This window comes from Embiotoca jacksoni, unplaced genomic scaffold (genome assembly GCF_022577435.1).
Source record: "Embiotoca jacksoni isolate LCO1_2020_lvr unplaced genomic scaffold, fEmbJac1.0.p SCAF_22, whole genome shotgun sequence".
Lineage (NCBI taxonomy): Eukaryota > Metazoa > Chordata > Actinopteri > Embiotocidae > Embiotoca > Embiotoca jacksoni.
The window spans coordinates 8435189-8452752 of record NW_027185363.1 but is presented as its reverse complement, the minus strand read 5'-3'; the positions used below and the strand labels follow the sequence as shown (position 1 = coordinate 8452752).

General features: G+C 41.7%; 1 protein-coding gene across 1 annotated transcript in view; it reads right to left on the bottom strand.

The window, feature by feature from the left end:
* Positions 1–17564, bottom strand: part of yes1 (YES proto-oncogene 1, Src family tyrosine kinase) — a 30371-nt gene that overhangs the window by 7853 nt on the left and 4954 nt on the right. The window contains exons 2-7 of the mRNA XM_069157747.1: positions 8795–9079; positions 7406–7505; positions 5658–5756; positions 4539–4642; positions 3513–3662; positions 1979–2134 (exon numbers count right to left, since the gene is read on the bottom strand). Of these exons, the coding sequence (XP_069013848.1) occupies positions 1979–2134; positions 3513–3662; positions 4539–4642; positions 5658–5756; positions 7406–7505; positions 8795–9071 (886 nt within the window). The 5' untranslated portion in view covers positions 9072–9079. The remainder of the gene's footprint in view (positions 1–1978; positions 2135–3512; positions 3663–4538; positions 4643–5657; positions 5757–7405; positions 7506–8794; positions 9080–17564) is intronic.

The window sequence follows — 17564 nt, the reverse complement described above, 5'->3', positions numbered from 1 at the left end:
CTTTCTGACCCCTTATGAAAAACTGATTGAAAAGTCAACCCTAAAATCAGCCGTGGTGCTGCTGATCTCTGGCAGTGTTCCCCTGTGTAAAGAGCAGCTCGGGGGAGAAAGAACGTGACAGCTTAGATAATCAGCCACTTCCTGGTCCAGAGCCACTTACTCACGCCCCGCTTACACACAATGAGCTGAGGCAGGAGATCTACTGCTTCCGTCATAAGGCTGACCTTCATGAATGAATCATACTGAACAAACTCTTCTCCCCCCCCCCCACCACACACACACTAGCTAAGCTGAAGGACAAAGTAGGGCGATGATAATATCCAATAATAATAGCATGAGGGCGATGGCTGAAGCCAAAATAACACATGTAAAAGGCAAAATGCTGCACAGCACATGAGCAGAGAGAGAGAGAGAGAGAGAGAGAGAGAGAGAGAGAAAAAAAAGTTGCAGCTGAGACAAAAAAAAAAATATATGATTGTGAACAAACAGTGCAGGGAGAGACAGCGAGGGATTCCAGGGATTGCACAGCGGAGGCTTGCAGGTCGAGGCTTGATGAAAGAGGAGCGTCGTGCTCGCTGAAAGGCCCCCCATCTCACACACAGGCCACAGACATGAAGCGTAGGAAGTGACCTGTGATTATGAGCTGTGTGTGTGTGTGTGTGTGTGTGTGTGTGTGTGTGTGTGTGTGTGTGTGCGCGCATGAGAACAAACTGCAATCAGCAATCAGTATTTCCATCAAGATGTGGCCCAGTGTGGCGGCCAGATGAGCGCACCTCTCCGAGGTCCGTCCCACTCAAATATATTAGTCATATAAACCATTCCGTAAACAGCTTATATACATTTACATAAAATTGACACAAGTCATAAATAATGTACAGTGGATACTTTGTTCTGTATGTAAGCCCCGAAGGCGAGGTTGGTATATGTCCACAAAGTTGTTTATGTTCTTTACTTATTCATGATAAGTGTTTGTGTCAGACATCAGTACTACAGAGGTGATTTATGTGTACGTGTTGTTGACATAGGATGCACCGCATGTGTGGAAAATGGTTGTTGGAGGCCATGGGCCGATCCTAAAGATGGTTGACTCCAAACCTTCAAAAACTCCCATTTCTAACAACACCGGCGACATCAGACTGTCCCAGGTTTTGCTGGCAGATTTCACACAGTAATTATTCAGCAAGTAACATTCATGAAAGCATCACAGAGTGAGCGGAGGTGGAGAATTACGCTGATTTTCTTTTTTTTTTCCTTCCAATTATTGATCTGAATAGACAAAGGAAAACAGACAGGAACCCAAAGCTTTTTCAGGCGTGTTTACACCAGTATTTATCGTCAAAATTTCTTAAGGAAAGCACACAATCTATTTTATCTAACCTCGTGCTGTTGGAAAAAAGTGAGAAGCACAAATAAGTCTCTTGAATCAACTCTGTACAAGGAGCAGTTCGACATTTTGGGAAATGCGCTAACTCTCTTTTTTTGCCAAGAGTTAGTTTCAGAGGATTTGTGATTAGTTTAGCATCAAGGCTGCCAGCCTGGCTAGCCTCTGTACAATGTTTTAAAGAATTTGCCTACAAGCCCGTCTAAATTGAGTAAATAGCACCTTCCATTTTGTTTTGTTTTAATTAATACACAGAGTGAAAGCTTGTATAGGGCTGGACCATGTGTAAAACGTTGTTGTTGTTGTTGTTGTTTTTTTATTTGAAATGCATTCAGGAAGTTGTAGCATTTGGCAATTTAACAACTCGGTCACTCACTAGGTCAGTGACAGGCCCAGCAAAATGACTGGGCAGGAAGTAGATAAAGCTCACAACTTCCCATAACTTCCCATTTTCACGGTCAAGGTTCGCCACAGTACTGCTTTAGTCTTCATGCTAACAGCCATGTGAATGAATTTAGCTGTTCCACTTTCTAGTGTGACTGGACACTCTGAAAAGGTCTGTCTGTCTGCTTTAGTACGGCACTAATGGTCTCTTACCCATCCAGACTTCTCCGAAGCAGCCCTGTCCGAGTTTGACCTCCAGTCGGAGGGAGTCTCGCGGTATTTCCCAGGCGTCCTTAGCCAGTCCCTGAGTCTGAGGCTTCACAGTGGGACACACAGTCGTCAGCCTGTAGCACAGACCGTCCGCATGTTCTGGGCAGGAACGAATATGTGAAAACAGAGAAGGAGAGGAAAAAAAAAAACACAGAAAAAGAACGAGCCGTTAGTCGGAGCTTGTCAAAGAGCGGTCAAGTAATTCACATCAGCAGCCCGTAAGCAGAAACGCTTCGTGTCCGAGTGGTGTCACATGAACAAACAATCCTAGATGAACCCTTAATGAAGCAAACACACAAAACTGTTGACCCACGATTACCAGAGTCACACCTCACCGAATAACCACATTATTTTTCAAAGTCTTCCCCAGAAACAATCTGATTGAACAGTTTGAATGACGTGAACTGTGCTGAACTCAACCAATTCCTTTTAATGTGAGTGAGGAACAACAAGGTCAAGGTGCTGATTTTGGCGAAGAAGCGTTTTCAGACGACAGCAGCTCTAAAAAAATCTTGTGAAATGTCCCGTTTGAATTCTGCTCACAGAAACAGGGAAACGTTGGAAAAACGTCTTGTTGTACTGAACCACTGAAAAGTAGTTACAATCTTCCGCATGACTTCTCACTTGTTATTGACTTCTGCCTTGAGATCAAAGGCTACACGTGGAGGGATGAGAAGGAGTGCAGAGCTTTGAGTCTACGAGTCATAAAAGAAAAAAAAAAACACGGCAGCGAGTGAATGACTTGAGGTATGTGGAAGAGAGCACGTCATGGTCAACAACGCAGGACCAGACATCCAATGTTTAAGAGCCTCAAAACAAACATCCTCCCTGTTTATGGATTCTGCTTGTAGTCTGTCCTGCATGTGTTCACACACTGCAAGTGTTGCGGGTGCTTTCTTGTGACAGACCACAGCGGGATTTTTTTTTTTTAGGAACAGCTGCCTGCTTATCAATACTGTGCAGATCACAGCAGGCTTAAGACTGTTTTTTTTTTTTTTTTTTTATGAAATATTTTTTTGGTATTCTCACCTCTTTTGACTTAAGACTCACATGGTTTTGCTTTTTTTGGGGGACTTTGCCGTGATTACCGAGCTGTGACCGTGTCAGAGCCCTGCTTGCCAAAGGTTTAGATTCACCACAGAAAATAAAAGCCACTGTAATACACATACATATTCAGTACATATCCAAGCAACAGATCTGCACCTGAATAAAACATTTTTTTCCACTGTGAGCACTGAATTCCCTGCCTGAAATGTCAAGTATAAAAGGGAGAATAGCGAGCAGGGAAGACTTGTAATGTATAAACCCTTCAACAACAACAACAACAAAAAAAACAAGAACATCTGACTGTCCGACTGACTAATACAAACATATTTGTCCAAATCACAGCTGGAAGATCCGTCCAATTGTAAACAACAATTTGTCTAAAGGCTTGAGAATGTGCTGTGCGAGTGGCTCGTGTTGATGGGCTGCATACCCGTGTAGTGTTTCACCAGCTTCTGTAGTGTATCAAACTGGGCTCGCGTGGTGATGTAATAACCGCCGTTGTCCAGCTTGCGGATCTTGTAGTGTTTGACGTTGTCTCCCTTCATCTCGTCCCAGTCCCGGATAGATAGCGAGTAGGCACCTTTAAAAATCAACAGGATATTAAGTTAGATGTGTTCGTTAAAAGTAACAAACTAACCATCAGTAACTAATTCATTATTACTAACTGTGAGTAATTAAGAACAAACTCGCGCATTGGTTTTCGAGTGTCGGTTTTGAACCTTTAAATCTGGCCGATCAAACCGGGCACGATCGCCAAACATACTTCTCTTAGGGCTAATATCGAATTAATGATTGGATCATTTTCAAAAGGATCATCAGAACACTGATTGGAAATAGTGAATTTAGCCAATGACCCCATCATGACTTGCGGAAACAAATCATTAACTTAGTATTTCACGAGAGAAGCACTTTTGAATGGAAGTCTATTGGAGCCACAGGCTTTTTGGTGCCAGCCCCTAGTGGCCCTCAGTGGTATTACACTTCAAGACACCTCCGAATTGGTTTCGTTTTTCAGACCAAGAGGCAGTTACATTAGCTGTTCGTCCTCAGGGGGGGGACATGTTTTAGCCAAATGTCATGGAAAGGTGTTTTCAGTCAATAACTTTCACTCAAAATCACAAATCTCAACCTCTTTGTCAGGAGATCGCCAAAGTCAGCTGGATTCATCCTCTGGTGATCATGGCTACATGTTTGAAATTGTATGGCAAACCACCCAACAATTTCTATGATATTGGCAGAACAACCAACTGAAAGAGTGAAATAACCATCCACACTGCTAGCGTGTCTAAAAACATACCGAACTTTTAACAAAATAGTGAACAAAGCTGCAGAGGAATGTAATTCACGTAAAGCTGCTTTTTGCCAACTGAAACAGGTCCGGTGCCCCCCATTAGTATTAGCATATTAAAACACTTGCCATTTTTAAATATGCGTCTCCTCAAATAAATCGTCTTACCTTTGGTCGTCTCACTCTCTCGTGCCAAGAAGGTGCCCCGCTGGTTTCCTGGAAGCAATAAGAGACGCTCAGCATCTTTGCGGCCCATTTTACCAAAGTACCATCTGCCAAAAGGGAGAAAGTTGAAACAGTCAGTCACAGGAGCAGCTCTCATTGTGATATACTGCACATGAAGAGGACGAATTTTCTTTTTCATGTAGCAGGAACAAGTGTACGTGTATTTAGATGTTGCACATCTGGAAATTCTGTATATCCTTTTATTATACTGGCTAGTTAAGCATCTGGCAAATGAAATCATTTTGAAGTTAGCCAGGTGACATTAAGCATTAGGAATCTTTTTAGTGTTTCTTGATCAAACTGAGACGAGGCAACTAAATATCATAAAATCTAATTTAAGTCAAAAATAATGTAGGCCATTCTACTCTCATTATAGCATAATAGTGTCTTTAGCTCGTTCCATTACATGTCAAAGCGCTATAAAATTGTTCATCACTAGAAATAAGTAAAACATTAGATTCCAGCTGTAAACAATCTAACTTTTCTTCTTTGGACAGAGTAGACGGCCTAATTCAAGAAATCCCAACAAGTTCAGTCACGTTAGGAATTTTTCTCACCCCAGCCTTTTCTTTTCCAGACTAATTTGAAATCCTGTAAACTGTCAATGACAGGTACTCACTTCATACTGACGGCAAAGTTAATCACTTGGTGTATCCACTTTTCCTCTCTTTTTTTTTTTGGGATGAGTAGCTCAAACATCCAGCTATTAACAGAAATGGCCTTCAGCTAAAGAGAAATCAGGCCAAAACTGTGTAAAAGCAGCACAGTCCCTCAACGTTTCTGTCACACCGGATGAACAGCAATGATTATGCCACCGGCTCTCAGCGGCAATCCAGGGCTGCATTGTTTACACTCTCTGTCACCGTCTCCACGATGGGTTGGTCACAATGTGTGTCCGCCCAGCAGCAAGATTTCGTTTTAATCAAAGGAGAACTAAGTGAGCAGGGTGAGAGACGGGAAAATACGGAGGAGAAAATGAAAGTGAGGGGGCAACATAGCTTGTAAGATGACGAAGAAAGAGAGAAGCAGAGTGTTCAAAAAGATAATGATGTGAATTCTCACTCTTCAGCCTGTATGGAGTCGGCCGGAGCCACATAGTTACTGGGGATGTAACCTTTCTGGCCGGTGTTGATGGAGCGGGCCTCCCACCAGTCGCCTTCCCTGAAGAGAGGAATAAAGAAATCAGAGACACATAATACAGACACAGAGGCAGGACTGAAAAATACTCCTACTCTGAAATGAAGACTGCTGGTATAAAAGAGTACAAAGGTGTAAAAGAAACGAGGTCGTATTTTACGTCATCCAACCGAGTCAGAAATAAGTCATCATGACGGAGGTGGAGTTTAGTCACGACTTAAAAGCCATGTCACCATTTACTCAACTAAAACTATCAGTTTCACAATGTAAAAAGAAAACTGACATTCAAAGTTATAGCTAAGTACAAAGTATTACCTGCAAAATGATGGTAAGGTATAAGAAGTTAAAGTACTTTCACACTTTAAGTATTATTATATACAGCAATAAATGAATAGATTAAGAATAATGCAGCATTTAATCAAAACTCTTTGGTTTGTTATCAAAGAATTTATCATTTTATTTCTGTTGACCTCAAATTATTATTTAAATTCCACAAGTTTAGGAGGAAGATGCATCTTTGGTGGAACTACAAACAACTTAAGCAACTAAAATGTGACAAAGTGTCCAAACTACTTTTTTGTGGGCTGGAAATTATGAGTGTTTCCCATCATATGATATCAATTACATCATTATATCATTTTTAATATGTAAAAAAAAAATATATATATCTGTATTGTAATAACATCAATATTCCAATTCGTTGACACAATAACAACTTTATACCATTACACAGTGTTACCGTTGTTCTTGCTTTGTTTTTAGTGAATGTTTGAAGACAACATCTTGTGTTTGTGCTGACATATAAAACTATAACACCATGTTTGTGTGTTCTTGAAATGATAATAAAAGATTTTTGTATTTTGTCATCGTGTCAAGAATATCGTGATCGCCTTGAAATATTGCGATATAATTTTAGGGCCATACGTTTATTGTGTGTTTTTATATCAAATATTAACCTCAAAATATCAGGTAACTGTAGCTGTCAAATTAAAAGTACATGAATAAAAACTACAGTTTTTCTTCTGAAATGTTCTGCAGTAAAAATAACAGAATATAGAAAAACTTCTAAAAAAGTACGAGTCCCTTTAAAACGATAAAACTTAAGTAAATGTACTTGGTTAGTACTTGGTTGGGAGGGGGGGCGGGACAATAGGCTGTTACGATCAACATCACTGAAGTGTAGTTCTGGAAATTAAGATACTTTCATGCTTGTTACAATCAAAGATTAAACTACATTGCTTTCAACATTATTTAACTGAAGAAAAAGAGCAACTATGTACAAATCTAACTGATTCCATAATATTCCAAGGAATTTGACCTTCTGGCATATTATCAGTGTACAAATAAGAAGCAGGCTTTTAAATCTTAGTTTTACAAACTTATTTTATTTGGAGGATTTTGAGGAAGTTTTACTGACTGAGGAAAGAAGTGTATGTTTTAACACCGTGACCCAAATATTGACTCCCTAAACCAGAGCAATGATTTGTGCCTGGAGAAAAAGAAAAAAAAAAAGCGATGACAGCTAAACAGATGGCCTGATAGAGGAACCCATTAACCCAGACAGAGCACAGCCTTAACATCAGACCTGAATACAATAAGGGATTAAAACGCACACGCACACGCAACCGTATCCGCACCAGCGGTCTGCCAGTGTAAAACGCGAATGCACTCACGTGTTGTTGATAATCTGAAAGCGATCCCCTTTTTTGAACGACAGATCGTCCGACGTCCTCGCTTCGTAGTCGTACAGCGCCACAAAAAACGTCACACCGCCTGAAAACAAGAGCAACAGAGATTAATGTGCGCGTGGAGTCGCTTGCTGATTCCACCGAGCCGGAGAAGGCCGGCGGATTCCTTTGATCAAGTCGTTTCTTTTTATGTCGAAATGTTGTCCAACAAATGAAAACCTTCAATAGAACACATCCAAAATGCTCATTTCTCCTCCGTTACGTTTATGAAATTTCATATTTGATTCAAGGTTTCATCGGGTCTCGTCTTAATTAACAGATGAATACAAAAGATAAAGACTGGTGCTAAATCAGAAAACACAACTTCTATTTTAAACTCTCCATTTTCTTTTGAAATATCCCACTTCCTGTGCCTCGGAGCCCGGTCTAAAACACAAGCAGCTCTCTATACTTTGATTTAGTTTTAAGAACTCATCAGGGAAACCGAATAGTCCCTTCGCTGTCCTCAAAGTCAGCGGTATCCCTTCAAATCGGTGACTCCAACTGATGTTATTTAATCTTTTACGTGTCATGAAAAGAATTGACAAGCGACAGAGAGCAGAGAGACAACAGGCCTCCGATATGTTTATCTTGTGGAGGAAATCCAAGTGTTCAGGATTAGATCTACAGCCGCCAGATTCCCCTCGCCGAGGCAGCGAGAGAGGGACTGAGGGATGCGAGTGTGCACGAGTGTGTGCTTTGGGAGGAAACGTCCTTCTTTGTAGTGCATATTTACTGTATAATTTTCGCATCCAATCTACGACGATCCTCGTGTCACCGGGAGTCCTTTTCCATCACCGACACATCCTTGCCCCCAAAAGTCTTTTCTTATTATTGTTGGAAATCAAAACTTTCAGTGTGCAATGAGGAAAGCCGTTGAATTCAATGCATGTAATTAGTTTTTTTCTTTTGGCTCAGGAGAGGCCATGCCTGCTGCATTGCTTCCCATATTATAGACCTATTTTGGGCTTGTGTTGAGCCTTGATGTTTTGGCTGACTTGTTTCAAATGTCTAATTTGCATAACATCTGCTGCTCATAACATCCTCTGCATGACAAATGTTCAGCGGAGTTTATTCTGAAGTTGCACACCGTTTTCCACATAACGACAACAGAATGAAAAGTTAAAACACTGCAGAGGAAAATTATAAAGTTATAGGTTGTGTTCGCAAATTAGTTAAGCACATTTCTATTTAAAAAAAAAAAAAAAGCAGCGAAGCCCGTTCAATGGTGTTCCTTCTCTAAAGGTTTACGTCGTAAAGTTATGTGAATATATTTGCCGAAAGACTACGCCCTGTTTTCATGAGTCGTCTGAAAGCTTAAAACCACACACTGACCTGTGATGACGCCGGGAAAGGGACTGCTCGCGGCCACTGAGGTGAAGGAGGCGCCGCCAAAGGGAGTCATGGCTGAAGACGCCCCGCCAAAGGGTGTTAGGGCGGCAGCATGACTGTTGTAGCTGTTGTTGTGTGTCTTCATAGCTGGTGAGTGACCCATCAGGGTGGGGTCGGGCCCGTAATGGCCCAGGTGGGAGTTGACCGGCGTGGCGTTCGAGTTGTCGGGTCGGCACTTCAGCGCCGGGCCCTTGTCCTCTTTACTCCTGACGCAACCCATCGTCAAGCCTGCAGGGAAGAGGAGGGAAGAGGAAGACCTGAGGATCGGATTACAGTAAGGAGTTGCGTTGGCGGTGAATCATACGAAACGTCTACAGACACACCGCACGTGAACAAAAGTCCAGTCTTGTCATTCCCTAGTTTCGGCCCGCGCCTTGTTAGTCGTGTCTTACAACCATCAGAAGGTGGCGGTAATGCACCTAAAAGTTTTTTACAACCGCTATTATACAACAAAAGAAAAAGAACACGTTCTCACGAGGCTCTCGTGGCGCTGAGATTAGATGCTATGATTTTAAAAACAGTGTCCCCCTCTGATCATCAACTACCAGCTGTAAATACAGCGTAACTTTAAAGGGAAGGAACAGCATTTAACAAACATTTTATGAATTAATCCGACAAAGCGCTCCAAATGTGCTAACTGGGAGGTTGAATATTGTGAAAACATTAGTCATTACAAATAATGTATACCGAGATTTTTTTTTAATAAAGTGGATGTGCATAAGATAAGAAACCCATCGAGCGCTTTGTTAGAACCTCAACACAACTTGAAGGTATAAAAATGTTAAAGAAAGAAAAAAAATGTATATAAAAATAAATGCAATAAACCCATAAACACAAGAAGAAGCAGTAAAAGCAACATTGTGTTGACAACATATGCAGTGAAAGGAAAAGCAATAATTTATACTACTAATACAAAATTAAGTAAAACAAAATTAGCCTTCCCCGTTTCCCACGTGGATGCTTAATAATGTCTCTAAGTTTCTTTAAAAAAAATATATGATAACATCCTTTATAATGAGGCTTGGATGAATGTCACCAATGGAGAAAAACAATTATATTATTCAGCAGCCTCAAGGATTTTGGAAAGTTAAAACCTTAACAATCCAAAGACTGCGAAGCCAACGACTGACCTCAAAGGACTTCCCAAGTCCCAACGAAAGCCTGCGAAGCCAGCGCAGCTAGAAACTCTTTCAGCCTGTGGCCAACTCTCCCCGCTGATCACGCTGCGCTGACACAGATTTGAAAAGGGAAAAAAGCCCTTTAGCATTAAGAGCTGGAGCTCATCCCTCCTGAGCTCACTGATACATGAGATCGTGTGTGCGTGTGTGCGCGTGTGTGTGTGCGCGTGTGTATGTGTGTGTGTGTTTGTGTGCTGTGTGCGCGTCCTTCACTTTGAGGACTTTTGAGGGAGGAGAAAATGCAATGTTTTGACTCATGAGCAGTTTTAAGGTCCGGCCCTAGTTTCCACGACAGCGTATCTATCGTCAAGGATTCACGTGGAGCACGTTGTCATCGGGCCCTCGTCCACGGACGTCCGCGTTCTGCCCAAAATTGCGCGGCCGTTGACCGCGCGTGCGCCAGACGAGCGAACGGGACGCACGTTTCCTGCCCTATATTTACGTCACGACAACGCGTCCTCGGCCGCAGCGCGTACAGAAGCGCGTGCCCGTCCGTTGTCCGTCCGCCGCGGCCCGCGTCCTTCCTTGCGGTACGACCGGGGCTCGAGTCGCTCGACTTCGCCGTCAGCCACGGCTTTCTTTGTCAAATTATTCGTGTCTCTTCAGATCGTGCGCGTTTTGTCCACAAACTGAAACAAAGCTGCCGCTTCACAGCAGATAAACACTCGACGCCGAGGCCGCTCCACTTTCGGTGACTCATATCCAGGCGTTCGTTAAATGTCGAGACAGAGTCTGGAGTGGCAGGTCACGCTGGTATTTGTAATAGAATAATAAAGGTGTGTGCTGATCAGGAGGGAGATAGAAGGCAGCGGGCTACAGCGTCAGTGTTTGAAGCGTCAAATAAAAAGAAAAAAAAAAAAAAAAAGATGAGGAGGAAATGATTGCAGTAAAGGATCTTTGGCCAGAGTTCAACGCCAGAGCTCAACGTTCACTTTTAGGGCGGCAGCTTTCGGTTGGCAAAAATGAAAATACGGTTGCCATTTTTAGTTGCCTTAAATTTTGAGCAATTTGGATGGTATGGATGAATCAGTTTACAAAATGTTTTCACCCCAAAGTCAAGCCGCTTCATTTACTTCCCCATCATCTCTAAAAAAAAAAATGTGTGAACACGAGTGAACACAAACACACGCATGCAGTGCTGTCTTGTTCAGACCAGCTGCATCATTGATGCAACAAATATATATATTTTTTTAATTTATGGTGTGCACGTTTTTGCTTTTTGCTCTAACTTTTTATAAGTCAAAAAATAGTTTCCACTGATAGCAACAAAGTGCCCACAACGAGTTGCCTACTTTTTTTTTTTTTAGCACTGCAGCTGCTTTGTAACGTTAACCTTTCTACTGATGCGTTAAATATATGTTTCTTGCTGGGGTTATTTTTATGTGGAAAAAGAATATGTCCATGTTTCTTTTTTTGAAGTAAAGCAAAGTTGAAGGGTTTTAGCTTGTTCGGTCTTTTCTCTCATGCTTGATTTTATCTCATGGGACGATGTCAATGTGTGACATACAGCTAGAGGGATTAGTCAATTAGCTGATCATCACAAAAATAAACTGGCAAATATTTACATATCCCATTCATTGTTCGTGTCACTTTGTCAACGTGAACACGGTCATCTTTATGTGTAGCGCACCGTTGCTCTGGATCAGAAAGTAAAAGGCAGATTGTAAACACAGTGACGTTGGTGAGTATAAAGCACGACACGGCCCGATCAATAACAACACGTGTCCTGCGTTGCAGAAATTATATCAGCTTTCCATTACAACCTTCACCATAGACACCTCCAACAGGAGTCCTCCTTAACCCAAAGGTCGAGTAGAAATCCAGTCAAAGGTCATCAGCACCAACAGACAACAAAACGCCAAAGACATGAGATGCTCAATTTGTTCTATAAAACTAGAATCAAGATCAACCTCCATGGTATACACACACATATACATATATATATATATATGCACACATACATATACATACGTATACATATATATATATATACATACAGTGGGGCAAAAAAGTATTTAGTCAGCCACCAATTGTGCAAGTTCTCCCACTTAAAAAGATGAGAGACGCCTGTAATTTTCATCATAGGTACACTTCAACTATGAGAGACAGAATGGGGGGAAAGAATCCAGGAAATCACATTGTAGGATTTTTAATGAATTAATTGGTAAATTCCTCGGTAAAATAAGTATTTGGTCACCTACAAACAAGCAAGATTTCTGGCTCTCACAGACCTGTAACTTCTTCTTTAAGAGGCTCCTCTGTCCTCCACTCGTTACCTGTATTAATGGCACCTGTTTGAACTTGTTATCAGTATAAAAGACACCTGTCCACAACCTCAAACAGTCACACTCCAAACTCCACTATGGCCAAGACCAAAGAGCTGTCAAAGGACACCAGAAACAAAATTGTAGACCTGCACCAGGCTGGGAAGACTGAATCTGCAATAGGTAAGCAGCTTGGTGTGAAGAAATCAACTGTGGGAGCAATTATTAGAAAATGGAAGACATACAAGACCACTGATAATCTCCCTCGATCTGGGGCTCCACGCAAGATCTCACCCCGTGGGGCCAAAATGATCACAAGAACGGTGAACAAAAATCCCAGAACCACACGGGGGGATCTGGTGAATGACCTGCAGAGAGCTGGGACCAAAGTAACAAAGGCTACCATCAGTAACACACTACGCCGCCAGGGACTCAAATCCTGCAGTGCCAGACGTGTCCCCCTGCTTCAGCCAGTACATGTCCAGGCCCGTCTGAAGTTTGCTAGAGAGCATTTGGATGATCCAGAAGAGGATTGGGAGAATGTCATATGGTCAGATGAAACCAAAATATAACTTTTTGTTAAAAACTCAACTCGTCGTGTTTGGAGGAGAAAGAATGCCGAGTTGCATCCAAAGAACACCATACCTACTGTGAAGCATGGGGGTGGAAACATCATGCTTTGGGGCTGTTTTTCTGCAAGGGGACCAGGACGACTGATCCGTGTAAAGGAAAGAATGAATGGGGCCATGTATCGTGAGATTTTGAGTGAAAACCTCCTTCCATCAGCAAGGGCATTGAAGATGAAACGTGGCTGGGTCTTTCAGCATGACAATGATCCCAAACACACCGCCCGGGCAACGAAGGAGTGGCTTCGTAAGAAGCATTTCAAGGTCCTGGAGTGGCCGAGCCAGTCTCCAGATCTCAACCCCATATAAAATCTGTGGAGGGAGTTGAAAGTCCGTGTTGCCCAGCGACAGCCCCAAAACATCACTGCTCTAGAGGAGATCTGCATGGAGGAATGGGCCAAAATACCAGCGACAGTGTGTGAAAAACTTGTGAAGACTTACAGAAAACGTTTGACCTCTGTCATTGCCAACAAAGGGTATATAACAAAGTATTGAGATGAACTTTTGTTATTGACCAAATACTTATTGTCCACCATAATTTGCAAATATATTCTTTAAAAATCAGACAATGTGATTTTCAGGAATTTTTTTTCTCATTTTGTCTCTCATAGTTGAAGTGTACCTATGATGAAAATTACAGGCGTCTCTCATCTTTTTAAGTGGGAGAACTTGCACAATTGGTGGCTGACTAAATACTTTTTTGCCCCACTGTACGTATACATATGTATATATATGTACATATATACATACATCTCATGTAATATATATATACTTACAACAAGTATGGCCTTGTGAACTAGACTTGCTAGAGCTCATGAGGGTCAACGATCAATACACGGATCTATTCACGAGATGGAAGGTGAATCGACTTCCTCCCACTGAACAAACAGCAGTGACTGAAAGCGGTAGCAGCTGAAATAAGACAGTTGGATGAATGATGGTGAGAGAAGGATAGATGGAGATCAATTATCATAAATGACACCGAGGAAAAATCAAAACGGCAGGAAGCACAGTGCCCGAGGCAGACGGACACCGAACAGTACGGTAATCCTTAAAATCACAACGAGCAGCCATCTCACTTCAGCAGCTGACATGTTTTTATTCTGCTCTCCCAGTTAACCACCGTCAGCATTTTTGTATTTAGCTCCATGATTATCTGGCACGTTTAATGCTCAAACATGCGCCACAAGCAATAAGGTGAGTGGATGTTATTACAAAACAAGAACAAATCAAATAAAACTATTATCATAAAATCATTAGTCCAAATCATTGTGAGCAAGCTGTTAATGGTCTTTTCAGGATCCAGACATCCTGCGTAGGGACTGTCAGCGCAGACAGGATAACCACTAACAGCTGCTGACAGCATGCGAGCTGTCCTTACTTCAAAGACATGTCAAGCTTAGTTCACCAATGTTTCTTGGCCTTGACATGCTAAAATGAAACTGCACAAAGAATATGCATAAATGTTTAATACTCTCTTAACTTGTTAGTAAGCTGACAATTAGTTGATTAATCGATAAGTCTTTCAATCGAAATTGAATTGCAAAAATACAAATTATTTCTGCCTATTTATTTTGAGAGCTGTTTTTAAGCAAACAAGTATCAAACAATTTTCAGTCCTAGCTGCTTCAGTGTAACAATTAACTGCATATTCTAGTCCTGTGATTGTAAACTCATTATTTGTTTTTTTGTACTTTTGATTGTACAAAATAAGCGATCTGAAGAGTTTAAGGAAATCCTCGAAGTTTTTTACGATATTCCAACATTTTACAGACGCAGTGATTTTCTGAAAGTCTGACTGTCAGATTCATTGGTGATAAATAAATTCTACTTGCAGCTCTGTTTTAGTCATCTGAACTTCCTGCTGCTCCTTGTTTTATTCTCCAACTCTGTGCAGGCCGAACCATAAAACCGGTATATGTCATGTGTCATAATAGAGGCCACTGACGTCAGAGCGGAAACCAACATAAACGTGACAGTCACCTTTGACCCTATCCCATCACACACGTTAACCACTGCATTGTTTCCAAATGTCCACAACACTTAGTGCCTGAACTTAAAAGTAATACTACGGCAAACCAACAGCTGACCTGAAAGAAAACAGTGAAACAGTTGCTCAAAGAGGGGAATCAATGGTACAAATCCTTAACTCTGTCTTGGAAGTAAATACTCCAGGATGGGGCTGATGCATATAAAAAATATGACTTCATGTACACAGATTCTGTCTTAACTAGCCACTGATGTAATTGAGCATTACGTGAACTGTAGGTTCAACAGGATCAACAGCTGGAATAATGTTCTCAACTAAAGTTGGATCCTGAGTTAAAACATTTAGTCAGTAGTCTCACTTTCTGTTTAGGAAACTTCTGATTCCTATTCCAAAAGTCAATAATATAACACAGAATCTCCTTTATGAGGGGCATTTAAAACCATTAAGCATCCAGATGATCACTCCCTACATGGTCATTAGTTGATCACAAGCCCGAGCGAGCCCACATGATCTGGCATGTTCAACCAGTGCAAGAGCCACAACTTTCAGTTTGGATCCTGGGAAGTGGCCTGGGGCAAAATCTAGCCTTAAAACAGGGGCATCATATTAAAAAGAGCAGCTTGTTTTTACAATGACAACTTGAGAGCCTAAAGAGGTTGCTTAAGGGCTGACATTTTGCTGCTGTCTATATCCAAAAAGTAATCTTTCTTAACCACCTCAATCCCCGAAGTTCTGGTTAAGTCTGTACAACTTCCTCCAACTGGGAATTGCACTGAGAAAAAAAAGAGAGCAGCTCACCTCTCCCTGTTTAGTAGCACAGAAGAAAGGCTTCTGGTTTCCTCTTTTATCAGGCCCCTCTACCTTTTGTTATGGACAAAGAGAAAGTGTCTTTTGGTGCTCCCCCACAGAGGACACCACACTCACAACCCCTCCACCCCGAACTACAGACTCCCATACACATGCCTACAACACTAAGCAGCACCAAATGCTAATGGGGAGACACACACACACACACACACACACACACACAGTCCTGACCGTGGAACCTGTAAAGCCCAACAATCAAACCAACCGAGTTCTCCAAATAAGAAAACCTAAATTAAACCACTGTACTAACCATCATATGCAGTTTTGTGAAAAAGTATGATAACGTTTGTAGCCATGAGGAAGATTACCGCCAGCGGTATTTTCTAGTGTGACAAATCTGCCAAAACTAATGACGTCTCAAATCGACTTTACAGCAAATCAAATTACCGGCAGATTATTGTATCCTCTCTCAGATGACTTCCTAAATGAGGCAGCTACAGAGACAATGATATGAGCTGAAAGAAATGCGCCATTCTTCTGGTGGCTCCAAGGGAGCACAGTAAACGGTGCCTCCAGCTTGCACAGGGATGTGGGTCATGGACTCGCAAGCACTTCTGTAAACTGCATGTTGCCTGTGAAAACCACGCAGCTTTAAAACCCAGAGTCGAGCAAGATCTCAGGGTTGTGGTTGTTTTTATGTTCATCCTTTGGGTTTTTAAATCGGCCTGCCTAGGTTAAGAAGTAAGAGTATTTTCTCAACTCATAAATAGGGCCGAGTTCCTAAACTCAACTTTTATGACACCGACCGAACTGCTTTGGTCCTATGCGGTACCGAAAAATGTCTCGTTATTTGCTACCGAATTCTGATACCGTTTAGTTGCGTCTATGCAGGTGTGTATCTCATCACCGTCAGTGAGCCACAGCATTCACCACGAGTGGCCTCTATGTGACTCAATCAATTTCAGCGTCGGTGAAATGAAGACGTGTTATTTCAACTTTTTTCAAACAGATTTCTGCCCAAACACCTGCAGTAAATGCTGTGCTGCAGTAAATGGGAGGCTTTTATGTCGGCACCTGTAAAGCTATTATCTACTGACGGCATGTAAATTGCCGAGTGAACATCTGCAAATTGTAGCATTTAGCGATAACTTGCATGTGAGGTGAAGGTGTTTAGGGGATATCTGTTCGTTGTAGCCACAGAAACCAACCTAGGTTAGCCTCTCCCCCTCTAAACACTAAAGATTTGCACTGTAATATGTCATCATTGATTTGTCATCAAGGAGTTGAACATTTCTGAACAACACCCAGATGTAACCATATAGAAACTCGTATTTTCCACAGTTTAAATATTCTAAATGTAGAGATAAATGGCACTGACGATTAGTTTTGACCTCAAATACCTCCCAGGTTAGTTAATCAACGTCTGGTATCTTATATTTTACGCAAATTAAGATATATTTTAACTTCCTTACATGCTACAGACCAAACAATTGATACATTAACAGAGGAAATCATTGGTGTAATGATCAATAATGACCATAATCATCAGTTGCAGTTCCTCAAGAGAGATTTGAGAAAAAAAAAAAAAAAAGAAGAAGGAAAAAAGCAATGCATTGAATATCCCACACTGATTTATGAATAACTTCACTTCCAGACATTCTGTACAAGAGCTCCCAAAAGGCACTGGTATGTGTTCAAATGTTGGAGCCAGACTCCATCCAAGGACATGTGACATGTGAGGCTGTGTGCCAGACTGCCAGCGATGCCGTGTCAGATTAAAGGAGACACAGGCTGCTGCTTCCCACAGGGCCCAATACAACAATGCTGCGCTGCAGGCGGGAAGCTTTT